Source organism: Labrus mixtus, chromosome 17 (genome assembly GCF_963584025.1).
Source record: "Labrus mixtus chromosome 17, fLabMix1.1, whole genome shotgun sequence".
NCBI classification, from domain to species: Eukaryota; Metazoa; Chordata; class Actinopteri; order Labriformes; family Labridae; genus Labrus; species Labrus mixtus.
The window spans coordinates 6,334,104-6,347,559 of NC_083628.1; the positions used below are offsets into that span (position 1 = coordinate 6,334,104).

The following is a 13,456-nucleotide window of genomic DNA, read 5'->3' on the forward strand; positions in this document are numbered from 1 at the left end:
CCAAACATCAGAACATCAGCATGACAACAAACTAAAGTTATTTGACGCAAAACAAACGTATTTCAAGCCTTGTTGGTTTTAGTAGCCAAATCACCGTCATCAGTCATTCTCTGAGAAAAATTGCATCTCTTCCTCATAGGTCATTCATCATTTACAATATGTACATATTGCTGGACAAACACTTTAATTATCTTTGAGGGGGGCAGACGTGGGCATTTTGTTGTAGTTGTGATTTAATGTGACACCTTTTAGTCCATTTTCACTACGGGGAGGAAGTGAAAATCTAAGTTTACAGACAAGTCTCAAAAAGGAATTGGAAAGCAGACACAGATTTAAAAAAGAGGAATTCATTTTTGTAATGATAGGACAAATAAAGTATTGTAAACAAAGAGCAGGCATAGTCTAGTATAAAGAAGTTGCATATCTGTATCACTGGATTTTGTGGTGTCATTTTGCAGATGTGCGAGAAAAACAAAGTCTTTGGCAAAAACAGTGTCAGAGCTCTGTAGACTGAAAATATGCACCTTGGCAAGGCCCATAGGAGGAGTTAACAGTCTGTAAACGTGCATGAGTCGGCGTTACCATGGCAACAGAACCACTAACAACAAATAAATAACACAGGAGGAGGTGAAAATGTTTTGCTGGTTCATCAGCAGAGTGTAAAGTTCACGTTGCGTTTCGACTTTCATGCCTTGGTCCTCGATCAAGAAGTGTCAGCTGATGTTAAGATTTCCAGTTTTCTAGTCGTCCTAGGTCCACTCGGGTCCATCGGCGCTAGAGTCCCGCCCCTCCCAGCGGAGACTAGAGGTGGTCGTAGGCGGCTGCAGACGGAGGAGCGGTGCGGGAGGCCGAGCTGTAGTAATATGGAGAACCTGCAGGGGGGAGGGGGAGGGGGGGACACATTGAGAGGTCGTCAGAGGTGGAAAGTGTTGTCTGCGGTGGATCAGACTTTTCTTTATCCTTATTATCCCCAGGTTTTACAGCAGATGGTGGAGAGTCTGAGCTGCTCTGACTGTTTGTCCTGCGAGTGGATTCAGTCTGAACTCTCCTGTCTCGTAAGGAATGAAAAGATCAGAGAAACGCAGGACTTTCCTTTTCTAACCAGACTGATTGATCCTGCAGAGGGGAAGGTATCCTCAAATACCGCTGCACTTATAAATCTTCTCGGTAAAAGATTTTCTTCTGAACACAACATCTCTTTAAAAGAGTTGCGTAGAATTTTTCTTTGGATGCATCTTGCAAGATATACATATCTGCTGTTGGCGCCCAATGTCAGGGGAACCATGGAAATAATGTTTGTCACACTTTCTTTCTTAGGCCTGTCTTTTCTTTCGTCTGTTTGTAAGATGCTTTGGACAAAAGTGTCTCCCAAATGATTTAGTGTACATGCTCGATTGATGGATTTAAATGAGAACGGGCGCCTTCATATGTACATGGTCTACAAAAGTTAGCATTTATCTGCTGGTCATTTTGGTAATTGTTTCTCTGTAGTTTATATCAGGTTTTTTTTTAGGGTTGGAAGATTCTTAAAATTGTGTTTTGTCTGTAACTAATTATATAAAAAAAAAAAAGATCCACAGAGCAGTTAGTTTATAATTTCTTTCCATGAATGTAGAGAGACAGAAAAGCCAAGGCGCCATGTGTTAAACAGATTAAAGAAAAAGGATCGGGCGTGTTGAGGAAACACTGTTGAATATTTAAGAGTGTGTAAAGCCGTTTTCACAAATGCACTCCGGAAGATTTCAGGAAGACTGCCCCTATATTCATCCTGGTTGTTCACACGCGCACCTTAGAGCGGGAGACTATCCCTGTAGGACTGGAGGGGGGTTGGGGGGTGGGGTGTGGGGGTGGGTGGTCTACCCGAGGCACGACATGAAGTAAATGAACGACGTGAAAGTGGCGGTTAAAGCAACAGAGTCTGCTTTACGACGCTTCTATGAGAACATTTGCCTTTGTACCAATGCTATGGTTGGTTTGACATAATCGCAGTATCAACAAAAGAGCGGGGGGGGCGGGGGGGACGGGGGGGGAGAGAACATACTGACCAACAGAAAAAAATAACGCAGCAGTTTAATTACGTGCATAGAGATCGTATACTGGTCTCGTGCATTCAATCTGCGGTCGTGCATGGATCGCAGGGAATAAATGGAACGACCCCCTCCCACTCGGTCGAGGTGAATTCTCCTGAGTATATCCTGCTGCGTTCTCACATTGACTCACTATAGTTCAGTTTAAGGACTATGTGTGTTTTTGAAGTCCAGGTTGCGTATTTGTGGTTTTCAGTAGCTCTCCTTTAGGTTGACTGACTGTGTTAAAAAAAAACAACTAAAAAATCCGACGACAGTGAATGCACCTCTTCCCACTATTCATGTATTTTGGCCCATAAAAACAAGTGTAAAGTAGTAAATGTTTTCATGGACATTGATGTGAATTTTCAGCAACATAGCTTACTATGTGGCACAATAAGAAGTGTCAAATATTTATTTCTTGGACCTTGATGTGAATTTAAGATTATTGACAAGCATTGGCTTATTGCAATTTCACACGCGTACAAGCAGAAGCTTAATCCAGCTGATTGTGTGCGATGTAAATAAATGCAAGCGATTCGATGCAAGTAGCTCTTGGCCACTTTCAATGTTTTCAAAGTCGCTCTCAGGTGAAGAAAGGTTGGAGACGCCCTGTGTTAGAGGGTCGCAACATGTTTACGATCTCCTGGGAGAGGGCATGTTTCAAACGACGAACATGTCGCTCATGCAGTGCAGTACACTCACCCAGTATGGAGGAGTTGGTGAACCTCCAGGCGTCGCTGTAGGTGGTGTACGGTGTGTGGCTGTACGTCTGACCCGAGTAATCTGCACCTGCTGCAGGAGAGAGAGAGAGAGAGAGAGAGAGAGAGAGAAAAAACCCTCATCAAACACTGACAACAACAACACAGGAAACATTTCTTATTAAAACGCAAAGCTAAGACACCGCCATGAGCACTTTGTGTGTGTGTGTGTGTGTGTGTGTGTGTGTGTGTGTGTGTGTGTGTACGTCTATGTTTATGTGTGTGCGCTCAGCTTTAGCTCATAATTCACCAACAGTTAGTGCAGCCTGTAAACCATTAATCTGTGGTGCAGGTGGATGTCTCAGGGTAAAATCCCTCGGCCCAGTGGTGCGTGCATGAAGCCAGCCTCTACGCCCTCTCTCTCCTCAGAGCTCTGCCCTCTGAAATGCCCTCCTCCTCCTCCTCCTCCTCCTCCTCCTCCTCCTCTTCTTTCTCCTCCTCCTCTTCTTTCTGCTCCTCCCTCCCTCCGTCCTCCTCTCACAGCTTTAGCTTCACTGGTACTCCACTTTTTTTTTTCTTCTTCTCTTTTTTTAACATTCCAATATCTAATTGGTAATTATGTCGACTGGAATGAATCCCCGAGCCCCCCCCCCCCCTCACCCCACCCACACCGCCACCTACTCACCCTCCTCCTCCTGTCCTAACCCCCCTCTTCAGTCAGTAATTGTGTAGCAACTCTTCCTCACAGCGAGCCCACCAGAAAAATAATAAATCAGACCCTCTCATTTCGCGCTTCGGAGGGCAGACTTCAAATAAAAAAGGCACATCACACACACACACACAGACACACACACACACACACACACACTCTCTCTCTCTCTCTCTCTCTCTGGTCGTATGCAGGCATCCTGATATCAGCGAACACACACACACACACACACACACATGCACGCACCAAAGACCTCCTCCTCATACCCAGACTTTACACCCTCCCTCCTCTCCTCTGCCCACCCTGCATCTCCCTCCTGGGCCCCCTGGTTCCCATGGCGATGTGTGGTCAGAGGTGTCTGGGTGGGGGGTGTGAGCAGCAGGGCGGAACCCTCAGCCTGCTCCCTGTACCCCCTGGGCCCATGTGCACCCGCACAGACACACACAGACACACACACACACACACACACACACACACACACACACACACACACACACACACACACACACCATCCTGGCAAGACTACTCATTGACTCAGCCTGTGTTTCTGTTAATCTACAAACCTCCAGCCCTGCCGCTTTCTCTCAACTCCATCTCTTCCTTCATCTCCTCTTCATTTTTTTCCCCTTCTACCTGTCTCACTCAGCTGCCTTCCTCCATCTTTTTATTTATTTATTTACAACCTTTATTCTCTACATGGCTTTTAAATTGTACATGAAAACAAGTCTCTCTCACCTGCTACCATGCCCGTGATGGCTGAGGTGGTGTATCCTGACTGCGCGGGGGAGGGGATGTGAGGTGGGTAACCTGGCAGGGTGGAGCTCACCATGTCACGCCCTGAAAACACAAACACCAACATTTAACATCAAAAAAGGGAAGTTGGAGTCACTGATTTACATCCCTTAAAGCTAAAGTGTGCTCGGAAATATAAGTGGAGTTTTTGCATGCAGAAAAAAAAACCCCAGAAATGGTTCAAAGATAAATCAAGTAGTTTACTTACAAATAATAATAATAATAGTTTCAATCGATTATAATCACTATATGTTTTCTTTAAAGGTAGAAATATAAGTATTTAATTGGTTCAAGAAACTCTGATGTAAGCTTTTTCTTTGCTGCAGAGAAGTACGACTATCAGGGAGTACATGTATGGTTAATTGTTGGAACACTCCTTTAATTTGAATTAAAAAGTTACAATATAAGGTGTTAAAAATGAAAGGATTTCAGCTTTTTGATTGCAAGTATTTTCTGGTTTTCTTTGTCTTGTTTGGTAGTAGTATTGACTATTTTTTTAGTGCAGGGAGAATTATTTTGTTTGGCTAAATAATAAGCCAATCGATGAATTGAAAACCTGATCAAATAAAAAGCAGATTCATCAATAATGAGATGAAAAAAAATGGTTGCAGTTTTACACTAATTGCCCCCAAAGAAGCACACGGTTGCACGAAAGAGAGTGTGAACGTGAAGATGACGTGAATCGCTGCGTTACCTGAGAGAATAGACTGACTGCTGAACTGCCCGTACACAGGTGCATGATGGGAGAATGAGTTGAAAGCATAGGGGGAATGGTTGGCGTTGCCGCAGCTGCTGCTGCTGCTGCTGCTGACAGAAACGGGCTTCTGCAGCGCCTGCAGCTCAACGAACGCCAGGTTGGACGCCACCATGTTTGGGGAGGGGCTTGTGCTCGTCACTTCCGGGGACATTTCCTGTTTAAGGCAGAGTGGCAGCGACTGGAGGGGCTCTGAGGTGGAGGCAGCGATATCAGAGGAAGGCGGTTGGATGAAAAAATGAGAATGGTGAGTGGAAGTGAAGTGCAAAAAAAAAAAAAAAAAGTGAAATGCAAAAATAAAAAGTGAAAGGGTTTCACATGCAGGTCAACGTTTCTCACCTGTCACCATTGCGTAGCTCTGGTGTGCTGTTAGATTCCGTCCAATGGCGGACGAGGATGTTGAGAGGCTCGTCTTGGCCTCATCAAGGCTGCCGTTGATGAGGGAGAGCGGGTACAAAGTCTGCAGATGATGAGCAGGGATTAGCTATTACTTTAGTGGAGTGCTTGTGTAGGAGAAGGAGCAAAACTCAAAAAAACAAACGGAGAATTGAAACGTGTAGAAATCCTAATGAAGAGTAAACAAGAAACATGAAGAGTAAGGACTTTATAGAAATGTTCCATTTGAGCTTCTTATAAGCTACCTGCTCTGCTTTGCTTCCGGACGCGGAGCCGAATGAGTCCGGGGGATAGTGGTGACGATCGAACCCGCAGTCCAGATGTTGCGTGGCTGCTGAGAAGTGATCCACCCTCATCTGTTTCCTCGGGACTCCCCCGCTGCCCTGAGAGTCTACGCTGTGTCGACAACTCTCCTGATCACCTGAAACCAAACAAAACACCATCTCCATTATTCTAATGATTGATAGAATCTAAAAGTACCGAAGCTTTAAAGAAAACCAACAGATCTTCGGCCATCTATTAACCAAAAGGTACCACGTTTTATTTCATTGCAACAGAAAACCTCAAATTAGCTCTTTAAAAAAAATCATGTTTTCAATTAGACATCATGATATATTAGAGGGAGTGACTTTTAGGCTGCATGCATGGCTTAACATTAACATGAACAAAGTTGCAGGATCTAAGAGTTTGTATCTTGAAATGACCTCAAACAGGACGGTAAATAAGATTTAGCATGACCCTCCTCCACCTCTCACTCTCTTCCATGTCTGATTGACTTCCTGCGCTCCACAATGTTCCACAACAAGAATCAAAATGAGGCCGATGTGCGCCGCGCCGTTCATCTGATCTAATTCTTACTGTCGTCGTGGCTCCTCTTGCCCTCGACGCTGGGTTGGGGGATCCCTAACAAGCCACTGATGGAGTAGGTGGAGCCCAAAGAGTCTGAGTGTGGAGATTCAGGAGGAGTGACGGCTGAACTGGGGACTGGAGAGAGAGAGAGGGAGAGAGAGAGAGAGAGAGAGAGAGAGAGAGAGAGAGAGAGAGAGGAAGAAAAACAAAGACAGATTTTAGATTTTTAGACACAGGGAAGAAATGATGCCGGGCGTCTACATCTCACTGTAGTCCTGTTACCCCAACGCCATGCACTTAATCCTACAGAATGACGAGCATGTTCTTTAATCTTTAACCTTAATCCTTCACCATCACATGATCATACATGTTGTTATGGCCTCCAGAGTGTGTGTGTGTTTGTGTGTGTGTGTGTGTGTGTGTGTGGGGTAAAGACTCACTTAAGGTTTGTCCAGGACTCAGGCCTTTTCCGTCCAGAGGCAGATTGAATGGTTGCTGGACCTTTGTTCGAATTATTCTGAAAAAAACAAAAACCCAATCATTTACAATTAGCTCAATTCTTTAATTAGTTTCATATTCAGCATCCGCTTAGTGATGTGATAGCATGACCAGATATTAAATCTGTCCTTTTTGTCAGCTTCTCAGAAGCTCAATTTTCTACATGCTGCCTCCCCAGAGAGGCACATTTGTACCTCTAACAGGTTTTCATTCATAATTCAGTTTGTCACCTGTTAATGGAGCTCACGCTGGGCACCGTGTCGCTGTCACACACCCCCTCCGCCAGCAGCCGGTCTCTGATCTCCCAGGCGAACATGGTGGGATTCTGCCTTTTGTACTCTGCGATTTTATCCACAACCTTCGGTGTGGCCACTTTGGGTTTAGAGCCGCCAATCACGCCGGGTTTGATGCTGCCTGTCTCGTAGTATCTGAAAGGAAAACGAATCAGAAGGCTTTTACTTTGAAGGTAAGGTTTGAGGTGTGATGTGTAAACAACATTTCAGGGGTCAAAGGACACAAACATGTTGATCTGCAGTGGCAGGAAGTTGAAGGGAAGGTTTCTCACCGTCCCAGAATCTTGCTGACGCAGCCGTGGCTGACTCGGAGCTGCCGGGAGATGTCACAGGGCCGGACCCCCTGGTGGGCCATGTCCACGATGCGTTGCCGGATCACCTCCGGAAGCGGGCGTCCATTAACAAACATTCCGCCTAGTTGGTTAAGACCCCCATGACCTGGGGGAGGAGGGGGGATGAACACTCATAAATGTCATGAACCAGAGACAGTGAGGCCTGCCAACGTCACCCCCGCTACAAGTCAGAAAAAGTCAAACACACCTCTGGACTGACACACACAACCACACACACTTTTTGGTGACGCAATGAAAACGTAAAATACTAAGCAGTAAAAAAACGAAACAAGAGGTCAAATTGTGACCCCTAAAAGCTGGCATATCTTTTCAATATCTGAAAATAAACTGACAAGAGGTTCATGAAGGCATGCTACACTGATGCACACAAAAACAAAACAAATCCTGTTTCAGTGTTGCATGTTGTAGACTCAGGGATCAACGAGATAAAAGTTACAAAAGTAATGAAAACTTTAATCTCTTAGTTGATTGATGTCTTTAAATCTGCAGAAGAACAGATTTCTATTAGTCAAGGTGGATCTAGTTTATACTTTGACAAATCTGTTTTCCCTCTCCCTGACATTTCAAAAGAAAGGGCTAAAAGGTTCAGCTCTAAAATATCTAATACATTTTCAATATTGCTACATTCTGCAACAATGTGAGGTTTAACTGTAACAGCCAAGCTTGTATTTTAAATTGATAAATACGTTATCATTTACAGGATGATCACCTCCTTTTAAATAACACTTCCAGACTCTTTCTTATTGTTTGTTTTATACACTACTTATTTATTTATCTATTTATTTTCTGTGTTGTAACATAAGTCTCAGTGTGCTCCAATAAAAGTGAATACTCTTGCCTAGAGCCTGGAAATGAAAGGGAACCCTAATTTGACATGATTTTAACAATATATTAGTCAAGAACACAAAATAATACCTTAAAATAACCTCTAAACAAATATTATGTTATCCTCATCTTTTATAAATAAAATACAGAAATCATGTGGATTGTAACTAGAAACAATAAACTTTTAAATTTAAAAATATTGGTTACTTCTTATTTATGTAAACATACAGTAAATGTGCTTGTTGTCGTATGGAAACGTACTGTAACATACTACAACTGGAGTGTTAGACTTATCCACAGTGTTGATGACATATTAATAAAAATTAAAGTTTGAAAAAAATGCGGAAGATTAAAAAAAAGAACAATGTCGATTTATTACCTTTTCTAAAAAAAAATAACAACAAAGTAGCCAATAGGACCGATATAAAACAGCCCTGTTACAAGTGATCTACATGAGATCAAAGTCAGCTCCAAAAATACAACAGAAAAAAAAAAAGACAACAGAAAACCCCGGTAACACACCGCCTGCTCTATGTTCTCCATAGACTGCACGGTGGTGACTCTGCAAGAACACCATCGCTTTTAATTTAACCCATTGAGACGCTTCTCTTTCTCAGCCTTTTCCCAGCTTTCATTTCCACATCAAACAGCCGGACGAGGCCGGGGAGGAGAAGAGGGGGAGGGAGGGAGGGAGAATGGGGAGGTGAGGGAGGGTGGGGGTGGCGGGGGGGGGAGCCTCTATTAACGCTGCCAGCGGAGTGTGGAAAAAAATCTCCCCGCCAAGCTTCATCAACCTGCAGGATATTAAAGCGGAGCACACCCGGGGGGGGGGGGGGGGGGGAGCGAGCGCGCGCACGATACACGGACACGCGGACGGTGTGTGGACACCGCGCGCACGACCAAAAAAAAAAACCACAATGCGTGGATTCATTACACGGAAACTTTAGAAAGATAGACAGACTGATAGATAGATAGATAGATATCTGTGTGACCATTTTAATTCCCCCCTAGATAAACTCAACACGGTTGTAACAGTCTCAAATATGTCAGGTTATAATTTTCAATAAGTGTGTACAAAATGATGCAGCCATGAAGTGCTGATAACCCCTCTGTGCTTTTAGCCCACAAGCACTTTATGCAGGCTAGTACCACGCTTTATATGTTAACCATTATTGGCCTACTTTTAGTTTTAGGGAGGACCATTGGTGTAAGAGGAGTGTACTGATTAATCATTTCAACTTCTTCCAAATGGGGAATCAGTTGGTAGCCAAAGACTTTAATGTGTTTTCAACTTGTTTACAACAGGCGTGATCTGGAGATATGATCCATTTCACCATATGGGGATGTACGACTTGATATATCACTTAACATTTCAGCAATGTAATAAATAAGAATCATTTATGGATATAACCAACAGATGCATAACATCTGAGAAAATAAAGTTACAGTAATGTTTTCTCTCTCTCTCCGTGTAATCAGAACTCTGCCCTCTGTATTTATTTCTGTCCATGTAACAAACATTAAACACTAATATTTGTGCAATCTAAACTAATATTGGTCTTTATGTGTATTTGGAAAGAAATGTGCAGAATAGCTATTATGAATAAACGCAGAGCTTCTGAAGATTGATTGATTTTTTTTTAAAATGTTTGTATACTTTGAAGAAAACCAGATTGTTGAGGATGATTTTTCAACTCTTCAGTCTACATACCCAAAAGTTCAAAGGGTAAAGAGTGGCTGTTACATGCTGAATGTGAACCTGGTCAGTCTGCTCGTGTTGTGTATTTACCTCTCCCACTGTGGCTGGACATTTCCCTGAGTTTCTGCTCTCTGCTCCACCAGCTGAACGTGACGCTCTCCTCCACGCTGTCCCAGTTTAAAGTGTTTTTACTCCCCTGCCCACCTCGTCTGGCATGAGTGTGCTCCTGAACGCACCGTCGAGCACACGCTGCAGGAGAACATGGAGGTTTATGAAAGTGGCTGTTTGTCATGTGTGACGCCTGAGAGCTGGTACAGAACAAACACTCAGCTGGTGCTCGCAGTAGCTCTCTGCAGGGAAATACAGCTGTTTATTGAATTCAGATCCCCTATGTGTGCCTTTAAATCCACTGATGTTCACTTTACAACGTATACAGAACAGGGCGTTGCTTCTGTACATGTGTAAAAAAAATACTGAAAAATAATAGATCAAATTAAATGATCAATATTCTTAAAGCACCAAAGATCCTCTTTCCCCATCCTTTGGATTCCTCAGATGGCTGCTCCTGTTACACATAAAATGTCCCTTCATTAACTGCTTGGTAATAAGGATTGACTGGTGCCATTAATCATGTTATAATTATGAGAAACAGATTGTAATTTTAGTCGTTCACGAGTAAATAGAGGAGCAAAATTCATGGCAAATAAGGATTTGCTCGAAAGAGCGAGAATCACCTCTTTGAACTTCTGTTGAAGAAAAACAAAGTTAACTTCTATTCAATATTTTGTGCAAAATTTCTGGCTAATTTTGTAACCAATATTAATTAAAAAAAAGTCAGCATACAGTTTATTCATTTAAGAGATGATAAATTATGAGGATGTCAACCTTTGACCAGACTTTGTAACGCTGCTGTACAGGATTTCTGCCAACAAAGTTTGGTTGTGTTCTTTTGTACAATGACATTAAATCTATACATCTTTCACTAAAACACTGAAAGGTGGTGTAGAAGTTTTTACATGTAGATGTGGAACACAAACTTTCAGACTAACAGAGAGTTATTTTACATCAACTTTAACATCTGAAATAACCAGTGGTTTGGTTTTCGAGAGTATACGCACAAGTAAAAAAAAATATATTAATGTAACTGTGACTAAAAGAATCAAATGTTGAATTTCAAGCTGCCATTAAAGCTGTCAGGTGTCGCCGTTACCTGCTGTGTGCGAGCTTTAAAATGAACCAAATAATTAGCAGACTGTCACAGACTGTTAGAGTTGTGTTGTGTGATGATTGACAGCAGAAGTTACAGTGAAGGCTTTGTTTTCTTAACTAATAAAATCCACACAGGGTCCCACTGTGCTCAGCCAGCTTACATTAGCTTTGCTCTGCTGATGTTAACATGTCAAGTGACTTCACTGGCACCAACGAAAGAATCCATCTGAACGTGTACAGTAGTTTTTTCATCTCACTGCAACTTTTTTTGTGCATTTATCTGTGTCATTTTCCCCCTTTTATTTAATTTAAAAAGCCTATTCTGAAGAAATGGAATCAAAATATTTAAAAAATGTTCAAATAACAAAGAATGATTAGAATAATAGAGACAGACATGACTCCTTTATAATATCAGGTGACTGGGTTTTTTTCTTATCAACAGGCCAAAATAAAAATATATAATTACAAAAACATTTGTACATCGTTTTTAATAAATCATTTATCACTGGATTGTAAAAAGGGCTACACTTGAGAGGAAACCCATAAATGGCATTTTAATTGTTTTAAAATATCAACCATAATAATTAAGTCTTTATAATGTTCAACACACATCTGTAATAAGATTGTAACTGTTCAAACTGTTTTTCCTGCTGAATCTTTGCACCTAGTTATTTTTAGTGTCCTGTAAATCCCAATTTCAGATTATTTAGCAACAACTGCTTCACTATATATATATTTGTTGCATTAATTATGAAGGTGTAAGAGTTGACATACGCCCACTGCTTCTTAGGAAAAGACCCACAGTTTATTTTAGACTTTTTTTAAAATGTATTTTAAGTGAGAGATTTTATTCAGTAGGCCTGTTTCTCTTTTTCAGTTTTCAGTTTAAACGAATTAAAATGCCTGAAATGAGGTTTAAAATAAAATGTGTATTACACTATTCTACATCCTATAATCTGGGTTAGACCAATTAGATGAAAGTTATTATTAAAAATGTAATTTTTTTAGGGACACATGAATCTATAAAAAAAGATGCAGAAGGGAGCCAATTTCTATTCATAAGCAGCGTTTGACTTTTAGACACAGACAGCGATTGTTCAGCTTTTTGTGTGCCTGTAAGCTGAACCTGAATGATCATTGGCTTCTGCTCCTTAAAGTTTTACGCTCACCTGGACCTGAGTAACATCTTTATTACGACAGGAACATTTTGCCTTATTTTTATTTTTCTCTCACCAGTATGAGGCTATTACAGTCCCGTCAAATACGTTGTTTGTTGGTGTTTATTCTTTTTTTCTATTTAGGTCTCATTGTCAGAGAGCCTCTATAGTGCTGCCGATGTAGCCACAAAGACGTCACATCGATTATTAACACACACATTTGAATGAGAAATTGAAGTCACGGCTTACCTTTCAACGACGCAGTTCAAAATAAAAAACGTCCCCCCCAGCAGATATCGTGATATTATCCAAATGACGGCTCACTCAGGCGGTATGATTCGGTGTGTGTGTCCGCTAAGTGTTGCAGGAGGCAGGAATGTGTGATGTGCGGGGTCGTCCTGTCTTGTGTTGTGTGTGTGTGTCGCCAACACTCAGCCAGGTTTTATCCAACCGGGGCTGCGCAGAGGATGGAGCCCTGCAGCCATTGGAGGACGACTGGAAGAGGAGGGAGGGGGAAGGGGGCGTGGCTTTATGGAAAACCAAAAAAAAAAAAAAAATATATAGGACACATTTCAAAAACTGTTTGTTTCGATTCACCTCCAGCGACAGCCCAGCTTTAATTAGACACCGTGTGTGTGTGTGTGTGAGAGTGTGTGTGGAGAAGAGAAAAAAAAAACACGCTTTTTATCCCATCTCGTCAAATGCCAACGCAGTCGGATTCCGCCGCGTCAACAAACAATTTAGTGCTTGATTTGATGCAATCCGTCTCTGACATCCTGCACACCTGACCGAGGAACACACCGTGCATGTTTCCAAACTTTTACCGAAGCTTGGTTTGGGATCTGAAATAGACAGAAGTCAATATAGCTCAGGTTGTAAAAGAAGAATTCAGTCACATTCTCTCACCCCAATAAGTTACGTGTGATTATAAAAGCACAACTTTTTAGTTTCCTAACTCTGACTTTAAAAATTGGTTTATCATTGGACGAGGTGTCTCTAATTCATTTTAAATTGTATAAGTTGTCCTGTTCCCTTGACCCTCACTCAAACTTTAGGCTGGACAAGTGACTTTTTCTTCTGGCCCTATTACACCTTGACAGTCTTTTTTTTTTTTTGTATACTTGTCTAAATTAAATTGATCCTATTTATTTGAAA

General features: G+C 41.9%; 1 protein-coding gene across 7 annotated transcripts; it reads right to left on the reverse strand.

Annotated features, from left to right (window-relative positions):
* Positions 1-758: 758 nt before the first annotated feature.
* pax8 (paired box 8) lies at positions 759-12,731 on the reverse strand. 7 transcript variants are annotated; one of them, XM_061061705.1, is made up of 12 exons: positions 12,551-12,723; positions 10,026-10,184; positions 7,331-7,496; positions 6,996-7,193; positions 6,708-6,784; positions 6,277-6,402; positions 5,664-5,839; positions 5,362-5,482; positions 4,963-5,214; positions 4,212-4,313; positions 2,772-2,861; positions 759-872 (listed from the first exon to the last, which is right to left on the reverse strand). In XM_061061705.1, the coding sequence occupies exons 2-12, from the start codon at positions 10,045-10,047 to the stop codon at positions 802-804; spliced, it is 1,401 nt and encodes a 466-aa protein (XP_060917688.1). In that variant the 5' UTR covers positions 10,048-10,184; positions 12,551-12,723; the 3' UTR covers positions 759-801. The 7 variants fall into 7 exon arrangements, with proteins under 7 accessions (XP_060917688.1, XP_060917689.1, XP_060917690.1 ...); XM_061061706.1 differs by having other exon boundaries at positions 791-872; positions 2,772-2,858; positions 12,551-12,731; XM_061061707.1 differs by having other exon boundaries at positions 791-872; positions 7,331-7,472; positions 12,551-12,727.
* Positions 12,732-13,456: the final 725 nt, after the last annotated feature.